Raw genomic sequence first — 23892 nt, 5'->3', positions numbered from 1 at the left:
CTAGATTTGTAGAACACTATTTCTCTGTTTCCCACTCAAATAAGTGAATGATTCAAAACATAAAATCAGGTGTCTGAAAACCACAGGACAGAAACAGCACCCAGGTCCCCACAGGACAGCTCTTGATACAAAGCCAATACACTACTGGCTCTCTGCCAGAAAAGTAGTTTGGTTCAGCTATATAATCCCCTTTGTGAAATGGATGGATCTGATCGGGAACGAGAGCTGCAGTGTGGACAATGAAACTCGTCCACAACAGAAGTAATATCTTATTCAACCAGGTTTGACTTGAAAATTATATCAGCTATGAAAATTATTTCACTGTCGTCTTCTGTCATGAGTAATCAGGCCATATTTAATTTTAATCATTAATATGTAAAAATAATAAAAGCCACCAAAATAGTCCATAGTCAATTTTCTGATAAAATAAATTTGCTTTTTCCCCAATTTGTGATTTAAATGGCCTCCAGAAAGTTTTTTGAAACTAAGTGTTAATTAAAAATATGGAAATGGATTTAAAGCACATTACTGCACATGGTTGAAGAGATTTGTTCACACAACCATATCTATTTTTCAATGTATTTTTAACTGTCTAGGTTATTGGTTGTTTTTCTGTATGCCTCTTCCTAGAGAAAGCTGTGATTCCATTGAAAACAGTAATTACAATTACAACAAATAGGATAAATTGCTATTTGAGAAGGAACACATGCAGTTTTAGTCGCCAAAAGCAAATGGATGCTACTATGCTTTCTTATTTACACAAATGAATTAAGCATGTTCTCAGATTTCTTTATAAACCCAATGCTTTTTATATCTTGCCATTTTTTTAAAAAAAAAATTCAATCCTCTATGCCTTTCATTGATTTATTTTGGGAACAATCCACTATAGTAATGAGCAAATTCTCTCTGCAATTACCAGAGAACTTGTGTTTTTAGATCTCCATAACATCTTACATCCTTTTTCTTTTCTAAGCCTCTATTCCTCACCCATAAACTGGAGATAAACATTTTGGGGATCCATTAAAAAAAACAGTAGAATTCCAGTTGCCCCTAAAAATTAGGTGTATGAACTTTGAAGGCAAATAGCCCTGGGTTCAAGTTCTGACCAGATTTACTATTTTCTAGTCATGTGACTTGGATGAGTGAATTAACCTCTTTGTGCTTTAGGTTCTTCATCTTAAAAAAAAAAAAAAAATGAAGCCAGGGCAGAGGATGTGGCTCAATGGTACAGCACTTACCTAACTTGTGCAAGGCCCTAGGTTTGATCCCCTGCACCACAAAACAAACAAAGTAAAAAAGTGAGACTAATAGAACCTCTTTTCACAATGCACTACAGTGAGAAAAACCTAAAATGTATAATATGCTTTTTAACCAACCCAATGCCAAGCACAAGTAAGTTCTCAGTAAATAAGAGCTGCTTCTTTTTCTTATCATCATCATTTATTTTCCTGCATGGCATCCAGCACTACCCTCTGCACAACTCCAGTGGATACCTTTCACAAGGGTATTTGGGTGGGGAATCAAGGTTGGGGGACAACATAAATTGGAAAGCAATGGAAATTGTGGCCTCTGAAGGAGGGTGTCTTGGCAGCACCCCCCTGGAGACTTTCTGTTGTTGTTACTTCCATCAGGAGCTGGGTGGGGGGATTCTTCAGAATTTGAACTACACTGTGTCTAACAAAGAACCATCCATCAGAGGTTGGAGTTGGGGTTCAGAGGAAGAGGGCTCGCCTAACACACACAAGGCGCTGGGTTTGATCCTCAGCACCACATAAAAATAAATAAATAAAATAAAGATATTGTGTCCAACTACAACTAAAAAAATATTTTTAAAAAAATCAGTCAATTTATATAGCAGCTTAATCATCCATCAATTAAAAACAACCATCAGGCTAAGCTCAATGGCACACACCTATAATCCCAGTGGCTCAGGAGGCTGAGGCAGGAGGATCATGAGTTCAAAGCCAGTGTCAGCAAAAGCAAGGTGCTCAGCAATTCGATGGGACCCTGTCTCTAAAAAAAAATACAAAATAGGGCTGGGGATGTAGCACAGTGGCAAGTGCCCCCGAGTATTCAATCCCCAGATCCCCAGTACCAGAAAAAAAAAAAAAAAAAACCTATCAATGCAATCAAATCAGGGAGAATCTTTTCTTTATTTTGTTTTGTTTGTTTGTTTAGTTGGCTTTGGTTTTGACATTGTAGTATTCAAATAAAGAGTCCAAGACTCCACAGATCACTAAGAAATACAGATACTACAGTGATGTGGCAATACAGCTACTAGGTTGGCTTCCAGGTACCATTTTTCATGACACACTTTTAACCTGAACTATATGTGGCTGATCAAACAAACAAGGCAGTCTGGAATTTTTTAAAAGAACAGATATCCTAGTGGTACACCCAGCATCTACTGAATGCCTCCTATATACAAAGACCTGTGCCCTCAAGATGAGTAAGATATGCTCCCTGACCTCAAATTAGTTCCACAAAATGGTGGGAGATCACTCATACCTGGCTATAACTCAAGAGCTATGTGACAAGTGGAATAAGCAAATTACTCTGAGAACACAAGGAAGACAAGAAAAACTTCCCTGAGGTGAATGAGTTGGTCTAGAAGACCCAATGGAACATTGGCAGGGTCCAGGGAGAAAATCCCTCCCTCTCAGCAGAGAGAGCAGCCCAGCCAAAATGAGCCTGGAAAAGCAGCCTTACTCATGCTGTTTAGTTTAGTTTTTGGTTGCTGGGGTATTTTTTGGGGGGGGACAGGTAGGAGTGACAGTCATCTAATAAATTTTTATGGAGCACCTACTATGTTCCAGGCACTGTGCTTATTGGGAAAGTGTATGTAGTCCATTACAGTTGGAGCTCAAGATTCGTGAAGGCAAGACATGGATTTGAACACTGCAATGTGATCATTGTTGTGCAAATGAGGGGGCAGATGCTTCAGACATCATAGAGGTGCCCCCAACAAGTTTTGTAGCTGATTTAATTTCAGAAACAAGATAGAGGGAATAACCAAAGACAACTGCAAGGCTTTGAGTCCAGTATCTGAGAAGCTGGTGATGCCATTGAAAGATAAGTAGAATGGGAGAAGGAGGAGGCTGGGGAGATAATTAAATAGCTACAAAGGGACAAGCTTCAGCCTGTCTAAGATTCCAATGAATACTAAGTGTATAACCCAAATATTCTTCTATGTCATGACAGAAAAGTACTGAATCTGTGGATCTACACAGGCAGCTGACCCTGCATCTTGTGTAAATAGAAAACCACTTGAAATTTAGTGACATAGGATATAACATCTGCAACTGAACAGGAGATGACCTAAATCCAACTCCAAATTTACAAACAAACTACTCTCAACGTGTACTGTGATGTGTGGCAGAGCCAATCCAGACCCTGAATACATTTAAGGAGGAAAACAATTCTAGATTTCTAGAACATTCAAATCTGGAATAACAATACCACCTAAATATTTCAGAATATGTTTAGTCATGTTTTTAACTAAACTAGTGTGCTTTACAGATTGTAGATGAAAAGACTTTTTTGAGAACATCTATTGCTGCATACACCATTGTCCTCCACAAAATCAGTTTTGTAGTTAACTTCTAAGATTTCAGATTCTAAGAAAAGCCCCCAAACTTATGCCACAGTCTGGCTGGGCACAAAATCACGAGCCACTCACAGCCTTGTATATTCAAACAGCAAGTCTTTATTCCCGAACTCACACCGGCACTCTACAAGCACGTTCTGGGCAAAATCCACACTTCCACTGGGCTCTGCATCCCAAAATACTCTCTGAATCCCACGAGAACTCAACAGGAACTCAAGGAGCGGGCGGGCGCTTGAGGCAGCACCATACTCCCTATTCCCAGCAGGATACACCCTAAACCTGGACCCACCCTAATCCAGCAGGATCCTCCCTAAACCCGGATCCACCCTGGTCCTTGAGCAGGGTCACCTTACTCAAACATACATGCAATGTCACTGCAAATGACCTGGGTCCAAAGGCAAGCCCGTTTCCACAAATGGAGAGTCCTTCCTCTAAGCAACATTGGGTAGGCTGACAAAGAAATTGCCATGCGTCATTCCTACTTGGCAATGGCTCTCAGCAACTTAAGGTACTTAGACTTGTTTTTTAGAAGGGAATTAGTGACTCTTCATGGTATTGAAATGATGACAACCCCCATGCATAAAATAGAGGGCTGCCCTGGATAAAAGAAAGGGTTTGGGATCTTCCTGTTTCTAGACTACATAGAGCAACAGGCAGTAGTTTCCTCCAAAACGAGAAAATCGTTCCCTGTTGGCCAAAAATAATTTCCTAATAAAGTTAAAGAATCAGTTAATATAGATTTAAAAAAGAAAGAAAGGAAAAAAGGCGGGGGCCAGGGAAACTCAGCAGAGAGGGAAATATTTATAACTGTGACAACATGTTTCCTAGGAATAATTTATGAGCCTATTGGAGAAAAAGGAAACACACAAACTATGAATAAAATATCCAAAACATAAACATCATGCCTTCTGCAAATTTTCTCTAGTTAAAAATTAAGGTTGAGGTTGACTAAAGTAAATGACTACATTTTCGTGGTCTCTTATTTCCTTGATGCTAAGGGTTACCAACTGATTTACAACTTCCTGTGTTGTTTTTTTAATCTATATTTGTCAGCACATTTTTAATGTCAGATTACTTAAAATAGACATCTTGGGTCTAAGAGGTCAGGAATAATAACATTACGTTGACTTCTCTAAAGATTTCATAGCACTTTATAAACATTCTAATTTAGCCCTCAAAAAAACTTCATATTTCTAACTGAAATTAGTTTCAATACAGTTTTTAAGTTGTTATTTTTTTCTACTTTGAACTGACAGCTCCAGGACTGAAGTGCAGTTCAATCAGTATGCTTTGAAGTTAAATAAATTACAGATATAGATTTCTCCAAATAGTTTCAGCCTCCTCTTATTCAGGTAGTTTAAACTGACAAAATAACAGAAAGTCCATGAAAAAAAAAGAAAGAAAGAAACACTAGAACCAAGGACCTAGCATTCTTCCATTGTAGTTCCTGTGCCAACCAGTATAAATTATTGTCTCATATAATTTCTACCAATTCCAGGTACTTACTCAAAAAGAGTATTTCAAATATGAGAGCCATGAAGTAGCTTCATCTGCATATAAACTATCATAAGGTGCAATGAAAATGCAACATATGCAAAATCAAGTTTTTTAATTTATATTTGATAATTCAAAACAGGCTTTCCACAAAGATAACTGAGTAACTCCTCTTTATTATTCCATTAGACTGATACTCATATTAAATTTCAGATCTTTAAGAAAATAGATAATCTGGACAACTTCTTTAATTTCAAAAATTAAAAACCTCAAATGTACACCCTAGACAAACCCAGATCAAAATGTATGTGTGACTACAATTATTTGAAATACTTTACACTGACTTTAAGGTTATGCCTTCCAGATTATAACCATTCAGCTAAATAAATACACTCCAAGTAAGTCCTAAAAATTATATTTTAAAAGCATTAGGTGTTTTCCAGCTATTTATAATGGAACCATACTTTCTGACTCTCACCCTGTGGAAGTTAGTTACCAGATAAAGTCAACCTAAGAATCAAAAGTACAGTGTCAAATTGAGTAGTTTCAAGAACTCAGCATTTCATTTTCCCAAGTATTGAAAGTTTGCCCTGTAATGCCCTGACTCTACTTTTGACAAAATTTGTTAAAGGGAATCTTTGTGATATGAATACAATCTAGGCAACCACAGGCCACATTTGAACCAAAAAACAAAAGATGAAGAGAGCAGTAAGTTGGGCAGGGTAGGGAAAGAGCAGATTTTCTCATTGGAAAATCAGGTGTAAACAATCTCCTTCTGTAAGTGGGTGATTTTCTTCAGACAGTATTGGATGTATACTTCATATCTCAAGGTTTGTCACTCTGTGGACACAGGGTGATGACACATCCTCATTAACTAATTCTTCAGAGTTGGACTGGCCAAGCAAATTAACAAATACATTCACCAATAGCATGGGCTGGTGTCCTCAAATACAGCTACTTTAGCCTGTCAAGTGTCTGCAAATGACAGCATCAGAGAGATGAGCCTTTCAATAATAGCAGTAATTATAAATAATAATAATAACACACCTTGAGGTTTAATAATACCTACCCTTTGAAGAACCCCCCCCCCATATTTTCATCTACATTATTTAATTTGTGCTTGAAACAATTCAATGAAATAGCCAGGTAGCAATTATCATTATCCTCCTTTTACAGATAAATAAACTGAGGCCTAGGGATTTTCTCAGCATCACACAATTAGGAATAGAGCCAAGCCTAAAGCCTATAATTCAGTCATCTATCTTCCAGATTATTGCAACTTTAGAAAATATCTGGGTGTTTAAAGAACAGTTCTATCCCTCAGGAAATGTTTGCACTAGAGCCAAATCAAAACATCTTTTCCTTTTAAATTGCATTTACAGTACAAGAAGGTCGTACTTTTTCGATTCATTAGAGAGAATTTTATTGTCTGGGGTCATTAAGATAGGAGTACTGTGATTTCTTTTCAAATTGTTGTAACACTGGCCTTAACAGAAGCACACTTAGAAATACTGAAGATATCTAAAATACCGAGAATCCATTTCTTTAATTACCAACTTTTTACAAATTATTATTTCAAACCCAAGTTAAACAAGATCAAATCAAGATATATAAATAAAAATGGGCACAAGGTGTTAACTGGAGTACCCTAGCCAGATTGCAAATCAGTTTACTAAAGCCTGCCAACATAAATTCCTCCTTTCAGCTCCTGCTAGAATGGGTCCTCTTCATTTCCTGTCCTGACTTGTGCTGGGTTACCGTTCACTGTTGAGGTGATTAGCATGTGTGGATCTGATGGTCTCAAAGCTCGATTAAGTTATAAATGTTCAAACTACCAGTATGCTGTGGATAAAAATAGAAGTTGCTATTAGATGTCTATTCATACCCTGCAGAAGCCTGGCAACATTTTGAACCTTTTCAAAATGTAAATACTGCATATTAAGCATAGGAAAGAAAATTAATGTGCTGCATTTGCAAATTTATTTCCAAGTCAAAAATGCAAAGGGAGGAGGAGAACTCTTGTAGCAGAATTGATATTCTACATTTACAGGGTATATTAAGAAGTTTGTAATGGCCCTAACACAAAAGAAAAGTACTTTAGAAATGGATTAATTAGTTTCTCTGATAATCTTAGCTTTTGAATTTCCTCTTTTTTCATTTTAAATTTATGGCCTCAGTATGACATTACCCGAGTTTATTGCATTTTGCAGGTGGCATTCATATGTTGGTACTTTATGTGCAGTATATCGTGGGCAATGAGTTACAATTTTTTGTTAAAAATTTCCAGAACCACACAAGTACTTCTTAATTAGACTTGCAAATGAGTAATGTTTTTCTTCAAGGGGGAAAATAGTTAAAATATTACTGGAATTTTTGTGCCTTTTTCACTTAGTTAATAGTGGGGAAAGTTGGCAATAAAAGTTTGCTTTTGAAACTTTGACATATTTTAGTAAGTTCTGATTTACATATGAAGTCATCCTCTGACAATTCCAAACAAATGTCTTTTCAAAGCAAATCCACTTTTTTGTCTGTGTGCCTGGTGGCTCAAAAAGGACTGAACAGACTTATCTTGCTTTCTGCCATTCAAAATACTGGAAAGTTGTAATCTCAATGGCCTTTTTAATATGTTAAATAATTTAATAATATATTTTAATAATGTAACAAGTACCACCTTAATTATAGATTTTAGTGGTACAAACATTACCAACAAATCACCTACACTTTCTCCAAAGAAGCATTACTGAAGAAAGCAATAAATCTGAACTTATATTCCTGGTAATATTAACACATAACATAGAAAAAGAAAGCATGAAGTAATACAGCATTGAGATAAAAATCTTTATACTATTCAGACGCTGTAAGAACTAGAAGCAAAATCTAACTCCAAAAAGTAGGTTTTTAAACCCAAACTGACCTGAACTTATTTCCAAGGGAGGTCAAAATTCTTAGTATTTATTCACATAGTAGATATCCAATTCATATTGAATATACACATTTTTTAAAGGATTTCTAGTAATTTCATTTGGCTTGTAAGTAAAGATCTTGCATTTTTAAAAAGATAAATGATGTTTGACAATGAAATTTTGTACTTTTGAATATTAAACTGTGCCAATAAGCCATTTTCTTGATATCCCTTAAATACCATAGTACAATTCAACTAAAGTGCAGATTGTAAACCGTCTTAAATAACACTAATGCAATGTGCACGTAATGAACAATACAGCTAACAATTTTCATATAACAGATAACATCTGGGGGAAATGTATATTGGTAAGTTATGCAAAACTAATTTTCTAGTGACCACATCTGTAGATGTTATTTATCGTATGTTCACTTAACAGTCCATTATTCTGTTTAGAAATCTATTCTCTTCTTTATTAGAGATTTTAATGTACTCACCTTGGTTCAAATGTTCTGCTCATTATCAGAAAAAATATAAATGGCATTCACATGGAACAACATGATTGTTTTTATTATATCCATTTGTGTGCAAGCATTCAAAATGGCAAGAGAAACACATTTATTGCTTTACATTCAAAGTAATATTTAGGGGGTATTTGAAAGTCAAGCAAAACCAATCATTTGGCCAAATGGATATATGTGTATAATCAGAAACTCCTGATTTTTAATCTCAACATTAGGCCCCAGGCAAGTCACTTAAAGTCCTTCCCTTTGTTTCCTGATCTGAATATTATGGGTGCTATTCTCATGGAAAAGGTGGGGGTTGCTAAGTCAGGGTACCAAATAGGAGTGGTTTTTTAATAAACTTGCTTGATCCTTTTTCTGTTTTTATTTTTCCAGATTTAAGAGGTAACATATTAGACTTTTGAGGAAAAAAATATGAGACAATTACAATTCTACAGGAATGTATAAAAATAGTTATAAAACTAGCTTTATTTAATTTGCTTCAACTATTCATAGACTTGAGGAAATTATAACGTTCTTTCAAAAAATCTAACTTAATAAAGCTGACCATGTCTCTCTGTTTTAAATAGATTTTATTACAGAACCAGTGATGTTGTAAAACATGAGGTTTTGTTAAAAAAAAAATACAAAGGCCTAATTGTATTTTTTTTAAGAAAGTATTGCATCAGATGGTTTTTCTTAACCATATTTGCTGGCTTTGTGTTCTCACACAATTATTGATTCTAATTTTCCCTAAACTTGTTTTAAAAAAAAAGTCTGCCATTTTTTAATGGGGAAAAATCACCATGATGCTTCTGGGCATTGTTTATTTCACACCATGTATTTGGAAGTTAACTTCCTATTATTAATGAAAATTTTATTTCTACCTTCAACTGAAATTGAGATATTTCTTTTCCTTGTAGTAACTCACTAACTGCTAAATGTAACTCTTCATAAAAGAGAAAAACAGCTGTGGTTTGGTTTATCAATAGTATGCAAAACGCCTGAAGAAAAGAAATTCTCACCCCCGGTTTTTGTACACAAATTAAATTGATCTCATAGTTACATAAGCTACACTCATAAAAAAACAAGGAAAAGAAAAGCCCACTGTCATTTAGAACTTGAGCTTCTCAGAAAAAATGGGAGCTTCACTCTACCAAAGAAATGATGATGTGGAGCTGTGAAGTGCCAAGTTTCTAAGTGTGTGCCCAGTACACACACACACACACACCACACACACACACTCACGCACACACATGCCAAAAACCAGAAAACTGGGTAGCTGACAAGTAGTTCAGATGAACCGTATAAAGAAATCTAGATCACAGGGATATGAGGGATAAAATGAGAGACTTGAACTCAAATATCCATTTGCATTTAAGTGTATAACCTGATGGGAAAGGGGCACTAAAGGGCAGATGGTAGAATCTGCTGTTACCAGAATGGAGAGGCTATCTATTAAGAACTTCACCAGGGGAGGGCACATTAGCAGAAAGTCCTGAACTGTGAATAGAAAAACATAGCAAGCAGTAAGACAAATATGATCATAGCAGACAAAATTCTACTTCATTAAAAGAAAACATTTTCACCTTGCAGAGCTATGTGCCTGCAGTAAATTCAATAAACTACAGTTTTCTTCTTTTCAATGACTCACCCACCAAACCTGGCACCCCAAACTTTGTTTCTTACTGTATATTAAAGTCTACACCCCTAAGTAAATACCTCATCGTCTTCTATTGCTTCTGATTGCGACATTCAGCTTGTTTATTTTACCTGTAATATTTCTAAAGACATTAAAAGGTGTCTAGCTGTGTCCTTTCCCTAGCTTGGGAAAATAAAGAGCAATAGAAGATGTAGGAGGATACAAACCAAGAGTGGTAGAAAGAGGTGCAAATAATTTTGTGAGAAGATAGAAACCTTTGTATGACCTACTTAGAAAAGCAATGGTTTTATGAATGTGATGAGAAAAAATAACTATTCTTAATTTTTTTTTCAGTATTCTAAGTTTTTTGTTTGTTTGGTACCAGGAATCAAACCCAGGGTGCTTAACCACTGAGCCACATCCCCAGCCCTTTTTATTTTTTATTTTGAGATAGGTTCTTACTAAGTGGCTCAGGGCCTTGTTAAATTGCTAAGGCTGGCCCTTAACTTTTGATCCTGTTGCCTCAGCCTCCCCAGCCATGGGATTACAGACATATGCCACGTCTCAATATTCTGTTTTGATTAACATTTAGTCAACTTAAGATAAACAACCTGGAATGACATCACCTAACAATCAGAATGAAAATTAAAGTGCTTAATAATATCAATAACTTCCAAGTACGGCAACTTGATGTTGTTTACTGAAAACTGCATAGGCCAAGGGGTCAATACACCAGGGTTTAAGTCCCAGCCCTGTCACTGAAGAAGTATTTGACCTTAGACCAATCGTTTAACCTCTTCATTTCCAAATCTCAGTGCCTATAAAGTTAGGAGACTTCAGTGCTTCCATTTGATGACATTAAGCAGCCACTTCCTATAAACTCAAGTTAAAATTAATAATACAAATTCATTGCAAAATACCTACAAATTGGTATGGCCAAGAAATAACTTCATTTCCAGTACATTCTGAAACTTTTCTAAATAAAATATTAATATTTAAATTATGAAACATAACATATATGTTTATTTGAAATATTATGAATTTAGAAATGAACATATAATACTTCGTGATTTTTTCTAAGCTCCAGAAAATGGTAATTATTTGGTGAATTCATATATTCTCAAAGTTTTGTCTTCAAACTTGTCAGCATACAGAGAAGTACTTCTCAGAACTGCACTCATAAGCTCACGAGAATTTACCATATAAACTAGAACCATTTATTGATTTACAATGAGGAGTGTAAAAGGCATAAAAACCAAAACACTCAAATGGGCATGTCTTCACAGATCAATTGAGATGGGAAATCAAATTATGGTCAAAATGCTGCATGTTAAACATGGAATCAGAACATAAAGAACAGATGCTAGTACTTCATCTCCTCTTGCTCTTCAAGTCCTGGTGGGTTAGGCATCGCCAAAGTTGACTCTCCTTTTTCTTCCCTTTCAGTGGTGACTACCAGGCTCCCTCCCACTGACACACTCTTGCAAAAGAGTTGTCAGCTGATGTTGGTGAAGTCTTGTCCTGCCCTCTGTGTTTCAGTAAATCTTTCTGGCTTTACATATTAATCTTTCCAGAGTGGTCTCCTAGTTTCCAGGTTCTTGATGGCTACTCCAATGCTCCCCACAAGAACAGCTTCATTCTGCTGAGTAATATCAATCACCACCAGGCTGTTACTGGATGTAATAAGCACTGGAGAAGATATACATGGGCTCTAAAACTTGGTTCTCTACCTACAGAGAGCTTGTAGGCAGGAGTAAGGGGCTGAGGCTTGAGACAAAGGCCAAAGCAATACAATATGAAATTCTACACCATTGTGTGTAGAAAAAGAATGGGAAAAGAAAATACCAGTTGACAGTAGTTGAGAGAGATGGAGTTCAAAAGGCAACAAAAAACCAAGAGGGCGGTGGCATCAAAAATGCAGAAGAGCAGGAGGATTGTGAGTTCAAAGCCAGCCTCAGCAACTGAGCAAGGCCTTAAGTAATTCAGTGAGGCCCTGTCTCTAAATAAAATATTAAAAAGCACTGGGGATATGGCTTAGTGGTTAAGTGCCTCTGGGATCAAAATCTGGTACCAAAAAAAAAAGAAAAAGAAAAAAATTAGAAGCGATAAGCACTTAAAATACACCAGACTTGGAAGTATGGCAGATACATAAGGGAACTGGCTGAAATTGTTGTTATTCACTGAAGACTTTCATACTTTAGCTCTTCTCTTCCTCTCCAGCAAGTGATAGAGGTTGTCAAGACTTCAGTCCACCCATTCCCAGAGCCTCTGGTAGAAGGAATCTCATTTGATATTCATTCAACATTCATAGAGCCACCCTCAACCTCAGATATGGAAATGAAGGTAGGTTCCCTTTTGTCTTTTCATTCACCCTACCTCAGGGATCAGGGAGAAAGAACAAATGTTCTTCCATTTTCTTGGCCTCTGATTTTTCTCAGCCAGACATAAATATTCCTTATAGCAATTCAAAGATGGGCCAAGTGACTGTGTTTGGGCAATTTTAAAATCTTCCACCCTTTGTTCCTTAACCTCTATCTTCACTTTCCCAAAAGTGGGTACCACTTGGCACCATGACTGGATCTGCTGTAATCCCCCATGAATAATGAAAATGCAGAATAATGTCAAATCAAAACATCATTCCTGATAGAATATCACCCAATCGAAGCTTAAGGCTCTATATAAATCTCAGAATACTCTAGAAATCTCTTCAATGTTATATGCTTTCAATATTCTAGGGGTTGGATCAAGAACAAGGCCCTGAGCACTCCCAGTCAGAATCTGACACTTCAGACATGGATCCTTTAGTTGGCTTCACCATTGAAGATGTAAAATCAGTCCTGGCTCAAGTCACAGAAGACATTTTAAAAGGCATTCAGGTACTCAGTATTGATAGTATATTTAATTACCTTATTATTAATTAGTCAAACTCAGCATCTGTAAACCCTGTCAACACTGTGCCATCAAGAGTAATACTTATGATGGCGTTCAATTGAACATCTGCACATAATTCTCAGTTAAGTCAACAAGATCACAACATAGATTTGCCTATAGCATCTATTATGGTGTGGGTTGTCAGTTTGCAAAATCATTCAACATGGAAATTTAAAAGAAAGGTAAAAACTCTTGAGTATTGGGCTGGGGATGTGGCTCAAGCGGTAGCGCGCTCGCCTGGCATGTGTGCGGCCCAGATTTGATCCTCAGCACCACATACAAACAAAGATGTTGTATCTGCCGAAAACTAAAAAATTCTCTCTCTCTCTCTCTCTCTCTCTCTCTCTCTCTCTCTCTCTCTACAACAACAAAAAAATACTCTGAGCATTGCTACACTGTAAACATTGCGTATGCAAGAGTAATTGTACATTTCTAAATAGTATACACTGAAAATCAAATCATCATTCTTAACTAAGTCTTCTCACCAGCTTTCTGAAATGTCTTAAAAACCCTCTCAGATAGTTTGTTTCTTTTCACATATCACTAGTATTATTTATACCAACAGTTACATGAAAATGGTATTAACAGTTACAGTATCCCAGTAGCCACAGTGATCTATCAGCCAGCTTAGCTTTATGCTTAGTTCTTTCTAATTCTGCCCCAACAAACAACCATTTCTACCTAACATTAAAGATTTACAGGAATTCACATAATTCTCCAGGCCACACGATTAAATAAGTAAATTGCATATTTTTGAGTGAATTTGCAATTTCTTAGAAATGGCCATAAATCAGCAGGACAACACAGTGCATATTTAAAATACTAATGCATCTCAGGGGAAGACTTAGTTGTTATCTGAACTTGATACCACATATAAAAAGCACACGGTATTAACAACTAATTTAAAAAGAGCAAAAGATTAGCTTGGCATAAGCATACTTTGTTACTTGTTTAATCATCAAATGTTATTGCACTATTTACACGAACATTTAATGATTTGGTGCCAACAGAATCAGCCAAAGTCCTCAGCTTAATAAGGGGTGTTTAGTGTTTACCAGAAATAGTGGAAGAACACGTTTTACACAAAGCTTTATTGTTAACAACCCCATGAATGTAATAACTGGTTACTGTGTGCAAGGGCAGAGTGCAGTTGAATTAAGTTGAGTTCAGAACATATCTCCTCTTTAGATTTGATAACATTTCATCTAAATATAGTTTATGTATAATCATGGCCCTGGGCTCCTTTGCAATCCTGCGGCTCTGAAATTATTGCCGAGAAACTACTAGAAAGCAATAGAATTGTTTGCAGCCCCCCAAAATTGAAAACATCTTTACCAAGGTCATGTTCCATGTTGTGAACAGTATGTTTTTAACTATTTGCTGACATTTTTTTTCAATATTAGAGTCTGGGGCATTTATACCTCTACTCTGTAACAGAAAGAATACGATTGCTGTATGTGCACATTATCTTCCCATTGGCCTGAAGCCATCCAGAAGTTCATTAGCTTGCTCACCTAAATGTAATTAGGCACAGAGAGAATCTGGACCAGAGGAGAGAGATGCAGCTCCTTCAGGTACCAGGATTATTTCCATAATAAGTGGATCTGTGGATGTCAGCATGGGCCAAATTAGTGCCAATTTTTCAATGAAATGGCAGGATGATGTGGATTTATACAATGTCTCAAGATAGCTAACCCCTTTATGTATTTTCTCTCAGTAATCCTTATAAACTCAATGTACGTGAAGAGGGCATTTGACCAGGTAAAATAGAAAATGAGGCACAGAAAGATTAAGTCATTTGCCCTTAGAGTTTTCAGGGTCGACAACTGATGAAAGGTCCTGAATGGGAGCTGGATTTTAGTCCTAATTCCAATGTTATCCACAAAAACCACATAATATTTAATATCATGGCCAGAATAGCTTGGATTTTAATACACTTGTAGGGTGATACTTTTTCAATGTTTACACTTGTGTCTTGGTCAAATTCCAAGTTGAGTAATTACCTTTTGCTCACCTAAATTTCTCCTTCTGTTTCAGATAGGTCAGTTATTTTCCGCTTCTGAAACTCGACTTCCAGTGTCCCCTGGTTCTAAAAACTGCCACAACCCTTTTCAAAGGCAGTTGTGTGTCAATGATTGGTGTATATTATATATCCCTTCTGAACAAACCTGCTGTACAAATATTTAGTGAATTGTTACTTGTAAGATGTTTTCAATTTTCCCATGATTTTTTTATCCATCTTTACTTAAAAGTCATACTGTTTTTACAGTATTTGCAGAAAAAGGCAGTAGAGAACTCATGTTTTTAACACAGTTTTTTCAGAGCTTATTCTCTAGTATGGTAACAAATAAAATTCATCTTCTATAATATATAAATTTTGGAAAATGTAGCATGAGTCTTTACTTTTTTATGTTGATCCACTTATTTTCCCATTGACTCACTTTATGGTTTTAGAGATTTATTAAGAATGAAGTTATCTTGGCCCTCAGATGTTAATTAAAATAACACTGAATAGAGCAAACATTTTAAGCCTACATAGTTTACGTACTTTAATTTTAAAGATACATTCAAAATGAAATTATTTTGGCCCTGAGTTATATAATAAAAATTACACCCAATGGAGTAAACTTTAATATATTTAAAGAATTACATTTCAGAGAAATATGAATGCTAACACTAAATTCTTACATTGAATGTTGGCTGTTGGCCCTGTCTTAGCAATAGGGTAAAATAACATAAAACCTTGAGGGAAGTCTGCCACACTTAAGGAGAGAACTCTAAGTTTTTCTTAAAATGTCTAAGGACATCTTTAGGTCAACTTTGAATTTTCCAGGTTAGGAAAGTTGAGTGAGATCACCTGAAAGTAGTTGTTTTAGTTAGCTTTGTATTGCTATGACTAATAAACTTGACAAGAACAACATAGAGGAGTAAAAGCTCATTTTGGCTCATGATTTTAGAGGTTCAGTCCATGATGAGCCAACTACTTAACTCTGGGCCCCAGCTGAGGCAGAATATCATGGAGGGAACCTCCTCAGTTCATGATCCAGAAAACAGAGAGAGCTCTGCTCAGCAGGGACAAAATATAAGCTCAAAAGCCCATCCCCAGTAACCTACTTCCTCCAACCATGCCCTACCTGCCTACAGTTACCACCCAGTTAATCCATTCAGGTGGATGGTTCCACTGATTAGCTGTGACCTCATCAGTGGATTGTGATTTCAAAATCTCTCTCATAATCTAATCATTTCGTCTCTGAACATTCTTGCATTATCTCACGTTGAGCTTTTGGGGGACAGCAAAAATCCAAACCAAAATGTAGGGGCCAAAGACTGTTGAACTGAGGTCATGGGTTGTACATTCTTTCCTAAAGGAAATAGAACCAGACCCAACCCTCGTGGTTGTGGGATAGCTATCTGTTTATCAGTGTTCTGAGAAATAACAAGGAAACACGGCAGACCACTGAAAGCCTGTCCTTGACCTGACATGGAATCTTTTGATCCTGGCTCTGCTGGTTATGCCCAAACTTATGATACTAGTACTGATCACCAAGGTCTGGAGATCTTAAAGGTTACTCTCCAGGTAGTGCACCACTCTGTCAGGTGCACCTTCATGAATCTTTTCCCCAAGGTCTATACTTGTTTTGGTAAAGTCTGTCTCATTGAAATACCTGAAAAAGCTCTAGGTGAGGTATTGAAAGAGAAGCTGGTAGAAGATAGTCCATCTTACATTGAATGCTGGCTTGTACTTGTCTGAGATTATTGGTGGGCATAGAACATTAATGAAAGTGCAAAGAATGAATTGCTTGGGTGGAAAAATCCTTCCTATTCTTTTGGAATTGTAACAAGATTATTTCTTCAAACCATTTCAACCCCTACATGATCCAATATGTTCTGTCCCACAAATTTACTTTAATGAAGTGGGAGTAACAAATGATTAAAATATTCTATAACAAGATATCAATGAAATGCCATTTGTGAAGTATATCACAAAATTGGGAGTTGGAATCACGAATTTATAGTTAGGATAAAATGTCAATTAAATCTTATTCTCCTACCTAATTTTTCACAAAAGGACTAACAGCCAGAGTGGTTAAATGACTTGTTCAGTGTTACATATCTAAACTAGTACATAGGTCTCCCCACTGATAGACTAATGTTCCCTTCAACTCTACTGAAATTATGCATGAGGAGATTTAGTGAATCCTGAAAAATAAGAGTTCCCTTGTAACTTGAAGGATCATTCCTTTCCTCTTCTACGCAACCACAAATAAAGGAAAAGATAAGACAGCAGAGTCTAAATTTTGATCCCAGAGCTTAAAAAACTTAAACCAAGAAACACTGATTTTCATATTAATTCTAAATCTTGAATTGTTGACATCAAAGTAATCTTGTCAGAAATAGCAAGTCATCCTATGAAGGAAAAGCAAAATCTCATCAAATAAGATAGCCATTTCAGATGTATTATAGTTACACTCTTAAAACTCAATAAATAGGTAAATAAATACAAAAATTATATCAGTGCCTAAACTAGTTTTGATATTTAATTTTTTTCTATCTAGTTCTTGCTTTTTTAAAAAATTTTCTGGGGATTGAACCCAGGGCCTCAAACATGCTAGGCAAGCACTCTACCATCAAGCTACATCCCCAGCTTCCAGATTTCTTCAAAAAAAAAAAAAGTTTCTCAAAATACAATTACCCTAAAGACTTCAAATTATGTTATATATATATATATATATATATATATATATATATATATACACTAAACTTTGAAATTATTAACATGTATTTGCACAAACTACTCTTTCATACACTCATAGATATTTTAAAATCACCAAACAGCAACAAAAACACCAATTTTGTCATGTCAACAAACACTGGTTTCTCTGTATGTAATTTTATTATCCATTGTGATAAATGGAGACATTTCCAGGGCTACTAATGTTCAGATAATGTGTAAGTATTTCTGGAATTGTGCAGGTAGCAATGTTAGTCCACAGAATATCACTGCCAGAGGCTAAATGCTATCACAGCTGAAGCAATCACTAAAACCTGTCAGCTACTGTGTACTTTTTTCTACCAAAAATATACCACAAAGTGGCATCATTCCAAGAGTTATAATGTATGATGAATACTCTTAATTATGAGAATTGTTCTAATTGTGAGATTATTTGTGTAGTTATTTCACAACAGAAGCTTTCTGGGATCCTATTTAGAATGCATTACACAGAAGACAAAAACATTCATTGCAGAGGGGTGGAGGGACCAACAACATTGCAATAACTGAGCCCAAAGCAGTTATTCTGATTCGGTGCTTATTGGTAAAGTCTGTCTGAAAATACAGATAAATTATCCTATCTTCCAACACAAGGCTATGTGAAAAATGGCTGTCCAAATACCACTTCCTGTTCATAGTAGACATGCTATACATTGGGAATGTGCAGAGAAATATGATAAAGTGTTATCACATCACTACAGGCTGAAACACGGCTATGTCTGCAAAACAGGAAGGTGTGTGAGGGATAATGTCTGTCTTTAGGCACTATAGTATGTCAAAACCACAAAGACAATGTGCAGCGAAAGATAGCTCCATCATAACCACTTTTTTATGATTGTCTTCACAGACCGAGATAAACGAAAAGCTGCAAATACAGGAAGAGGCCTTTAATACACGTATAGAAAAATTGAAAAAGGCCTGAGGACTCAGAACAAGAAGAGTGATGCTAAACTTCACAGAAACAAACAAAACAAGCCAGAATAATAGATTCTCTCAAGCATCACATCTCCTTCATTTAGTTGTGAAAGGAAAACCAAGCCCGACTTTTTACTATCCTAAGTAATTAGAATAGTATTGGCCCCAATTTTGCCATCTCCTATCCCATAACAACCTCTGAATTTATTGCACTGCATGTAATGAAAGTGTTTTGTGTACAAGAGTTTGGAGAAATTATATATAAAAATATAATTACTTTTCTGATAGTCCTTTTACATTTTGACTAATAAACACTATTCATCTTTTCATCTTCAATAAGAATGACGCCAACATTTCTAAATAGCCAGAAATAAAGAAAAATAATAATAATTTTATCCATATTGATCCAAATGAACTGTCACATTACTGGAGTACTGTGAAAAGATTTCAGTATCACACAGTCGAAGACAAAACTTGCCAAACAATGACAATTCAAATGCATATACGAAGGGATTTTTTTTTTTACTTAAATCATTTGGTTTTCTTATTTAAACGTTTCAGTGTGAAACCAATTTTCTGAAATTATATAATGCAGTTTGAAGCATTTTAATTTATTCTGAACTGTATTTGTTATTTCTAATCTTGTTACTCTCCCTGGAGAATACATGACCTATATAAAAAGAAGCAATGTATAAACGGTTATTAAAGACCAACCTATATATAGATTGTAAAAATCTTAAATACAAATCAAACTCACACAGCTCCTAAAATTAACCATTTTATTGCAGTGCAATAATTGAACAATATCTCACGTCTTTAAATACCCTTTTGAACATAAAATTTCAAAATAAAAATAGCCATGAGCCCAGTGATTGTTCCTAGTTAGACTAATTAATTACTGTCTAACCCCCTTCCAAAGTTTTTGGACTTCAGAGTATTCTGGAATGAGGGCACAGTGTGGCTAGGAGAGGGTGATTTCTCAAAATTTTCCAAATGCGTCTGGGTAGCACTTCGTTGAATATGGGTGATACCCTTGCCTTTTCCATTGGTATCAAAGGAACTGCCCCAAATATATTCATCTGGGACAGAAACAGACCTGGCAGCTTTGGGTCATTTTCTAACTATTCTGAGTAAGTATAGTAAGCATAGTCATAAACCATGTTTATTATTCATTCAGCTCCAAGGCTGGGTGACTAGAGATGTGTTTCTTCCCTGACCTGTCCTTCCTGAATAAAAACTTTAAGGGCTGTAGGAGACCATTAGGAGGGCTCCTAAGTCTAGATTCTCTCAGCAGTCTTTTCTCCTGGGAAAGAGTGAAACTGGGGTAACCGCAAACAGGGAATAAATCTTCTAGAAATCACCAAGCACAGCTTCAAAGGCAATCATTGGCACAGAGTGGACCTGAACTTCTAATAAAGACTGTTTATTTGAGCAAGGAAACCAGGAGTCTAAAACCAAATCAAAAATAAACACTACATAGAGACAATATACTCCAAATATACTCGAAGCTGAGCTTCTGTACTGAGTCCTCAGATCTGATGCTGGCTTTGCCATGGCTGGTATATGACCCTGGGCAGGCTACTCAAACTCTGTTTGCTCATCAATTAAATGGAGATAATATTTAGGAGGATTCAATGAATTCATATTAAAGGACTTTTATTGTTTCTGCTACCTCTTATGAATGCACACCTCCACTGCTCCTCCCTAACACCTATTGTCCAAGAGTTGGATCCACCTCTCTCCCTGAAATCTCAGCTTCCTCTGTCTCTTTCCTGGCACCTGTGGATGGGAATATCCTCCCACTCTTCTGAGGTCATCCCACAGTGACCACTCTGCCCCTCTGCTGCCCTACACCTTTCACCAGAGACCTCTGCCACAGTTCAAATTTAAGACCTAATAATAATAGGAAGAAAAGCAATCATAGTAGAAGCAGCCAGAAATTTTAATTCACATTCTCTAAGCTTTTCAATTAATACTGAATTGATAAAGGAACATTTGTAAAATTTAAAAAATTCAACACATACAATAATGAAAAATAAATCTCTCCCTAGGTACCCACATTCTTCTCCCCAGAGGCAACCACAGCTTTCATCAAATGCTTAGAAAAGTATTGTTTGCCCAAACAATTGGATGTTTGTGAAAGTGGTCTTTTTAAACACAATTTGCATTGCTCTTTAGATTGTTCATCAAATAATGCAACTGGGAGATAATTCCCTGTGTCAGTTCATTTTAATGAATATATATTTCATTTTACAAATGCCCTCACTTTTTAAACAGGTCCTGTTGATGAATTTTTAAAAAATTATTTCCAGGACTCTGTTGTCACGGTGCTGCATTGCCATCCTTGTGCATATATCTTTGTGAATATTTGTGTCTGTGCCTTTGTGTGAAGTTCTAGAGGAGGAATATCTAGAACAAATTGTGTGTGCATTTTGGATTTTGATAAATATGGTCAAATATTTCACCAGTTTGTACACCCACCAACAGCATATGTGAATGTATCTGTCTCAACATTGTCACCAAGAACATATATTAGCCAATTTTTTATCTTTGTCATAGTAATAGATAGAAAATGATTTCATATTATTGTTTTAATTTGTTTCTATTGTTTTACTCAGATGGATTAGGCACTTTTTTATATTTTTATAAGTAAATACACACACAAACACACACACACACATTTAATCATCCTCATGGCCATGAAAGACAGAAAGATATAGATATCGTTGGCCTCATTTTATCTTGATAGAAACTAAAGTTTAGGCATATTATTAACTTAAACCAAGTTACACAACTAATAATTGGTGGGTCAGTGCCTCAAACCCAACTGACCTATTTTATAGATCGTGAAGCTGGAATACAGAGACATTTTAAGTAATTTTCCCATGAACATACAGTTAGTAAGTGGTAGAATCAGATTTTGAACCTGAGCCTATATGATTATACACATGCCTAAATGTGTTCTTCATCTATACGTTTTTTATTAAACATGAAATAAAATGAAACTGATCTTTCTTTTTCCTTATTAGTTATATTAAGGGTACAAACTTGCTTATGTCATCAGCATAGTTAAGTATTTAAAAATTTGGGCAAGCATAGATTGCATTACCCAATTCCATTCACTCATTCCTATATCATATAGTTATTAAACACCTCTTATATGCTTGGGCATTTAGTGGTGAGCTAAACAGACATAGTCTCTGTCATAAAAATCTGTCACAGTTAATACTAACTGTGACAAAGATATGCTTCAGAGAGTTATGAGAGTATAGAATGAAGGAACTTGGTTTAGTTAGAGGTCAGGGAAAATTCCTGCAAGTATTGACATTTGGACTGTGGCCTGAAAGATAGATAGAATTTAAGCAGAGACAGGTAAAAGAAGATGCATTTCAGCCAGAGAGAGAAAAACATGTATAAAGTTCCTGGGATACAAGTTAAGGCTACACAATTGACCAGAGCCAGAGGTCTCACAGATTCACAGACCATGTTACAGATTTTTGTTTTTAACCTAAAAAGTAAATGGGAAATAGTTGATATGTTTTAATGACATAAGTTGTGTTTCTAAAAAATTTCATCTTTCTGGTGCCAGGATTTCTATCCATGAAGACCTGGGAAAAGATAATATCCTCATAAAAATGATTCCTCCTGCTAATTAAGATATAATACCCCTTTTAGCAATTTTTAAAAGTGGAGAAATAAGGAAAATTTGACTTTCCTAAAGTCACAGGGTCCACCTATGCTAAGTGGTCTTTGGGAAGCCCTATGAAAAGCTAATTAAAAAATAATACCTACCTATCACTGAGACCAGAGCAGACTTTTTCTTATCATCTATAGTTGTAATGCTTTGGGGAGCTTTATTCCGAGCCCCCCATAATAAGTTTCAAAGAGCAAATATATTCATTATGTTATGAACAAACCACAGACTGCCACTATTTCAGGTATTTGTAGGCAGTGTTGCGCCTAAATATAACTGTGGAGTCATTTTTCCAAAATCCAAATATAAAGCCCTATTTCTATCCTCCATTTGATTGGAACCATTCAACCATCCTGGTAGATAATAAGTTTGCATGTTCTTAGATTGCATTTCATTATGCTTCAGTTCCCCTAGAGAATAAACATGCTCTTTTTCCCAGCCATCTTAGAGGAGAAATACTTCTGACATCTCACATTTCAGAGTCTCAGGAAGACGTCCCTCTTCTGGACATCAAAGTCATTTTTCCCCTGGACATTAATTTGTTAAATAAAAGAAGGCAGAACTCCTTCATGGCAGCCAAAATACCTATTAATTTAGTTTCCTAAGCAAAATGAGTCTACATCAAAATAATCCCATCTTGTTGGAATTCACAAATGCCAAAACAACAAGAGAATGCTAAAAAATCACGTTTGCTTTGAGAATCCCTTTTCTTTGTCATGGAAGTACCAGTAACTGAGATCAGTTTAATATATTTTGTCAGAGTTGCTAAAGAGTGTTTTTGTATTTAATTTCATTTTTAGCTTTCGATAATGTTCAGTGAAGATGTCTCCAATGGTCATTTGAATTTTTGTTTTTTTGCTTTTCGGGTTTTTTTTGGTGGGGTGGGGGGGTTGGAAGGTACTGAGGATTGAACTCAGGAGCGCTTGACTACTAAACCACATCCTCAGTCCTATTTTTGTATTTTATTTTGGAGACATGGTCTCACGGAATTGCTGAGAGCTTTGCATTTGCTGAGGCTGGCTTTGAACTTGTGATCCTCCTGCCTCAGCCTCCTAAGCCACTGGGTTTACAGGTGTGTACCATCATGCCTGGTTGGCCTTTTGAGTTTTTCAACTAGTTTGTTTTATTCAGAATACACTCTTGGACTAGGATGAAATAAGATGAATAAGATCCTTAACTTCATAGAATTAGTGAAGTTTGTAATCTAGAGGCAGATGATAAATAAGTGAATAGAGTGATTTTTAACATAAAACAAAAAATGATATAAATGAATAATACAAAGTCATGGAATAGAAGGGTTAGGAATACAGGAAAGCTAATTTACCTACGGTACTCTCAAAACTCCTTCAAAGGAGACACTTTGAGCTTAGATAAAAATATGAGAGCCCACCAGAGGATGTGTTAAGGAATGTGTGTTCAGCAAAATAGCAAGA

The 23892-nt window shown here is 35.9% G+C and overlaps 1 protein-coding gene across 2 annotated transcripts in view; it reads left to right on the top strand.

Moving 5' to 3' along the window:
• Cabcoco1 (ciliary associated calcium binding coiled-coil 1) overlaps positions 1-20429 on the top strand; it is a 102641-nt gene extending 82212 nt beyond the window's left edge. For both annotated transcript variants that reach the window (XM_046419578.2, XM_046419580.2), the window contains exons 6-8: positions 12369-12491; positions 12884-13024; positions 18698-20429. In XM_046419578.2, the coding sequence (XP_046275534.1) occupies positions 12369-12491; positions 12884-13024; positions 18698-18772 (339 nt within the window). In that variant the 3' untranslated portion in view covers positions 18773-20429. The remainder of the gene's footprint in view (positions 1-12368; positions 12492-12883; positions 13025-18697) is intronic.
• Positions 20430-23892: the final 3463 nt, after the last annotated feature.

The sequence above is a fragment of the Marmota monax genome, unplaced genomic scaffold (assembly GCF_021218885.2).
Source record: "Marmota monax isolate L192 unplaced genomic scaffold, Marmota_monax_Labrador192_F-V1.1 WCK01_AAM20220418_F8-fsc00019, whole genome shotgun sequence".
Classification (NCBI taxonomy): Eukaryota; Metazoa; Chordata; class Mammalia; order Rodentia; family Sciuridae; genus Marmota; species Marmota monax.
Note: the sequence above shows the minus strand (reverse complement) of the source record. Positions and strands in the feature narration are given on the sequence as shown.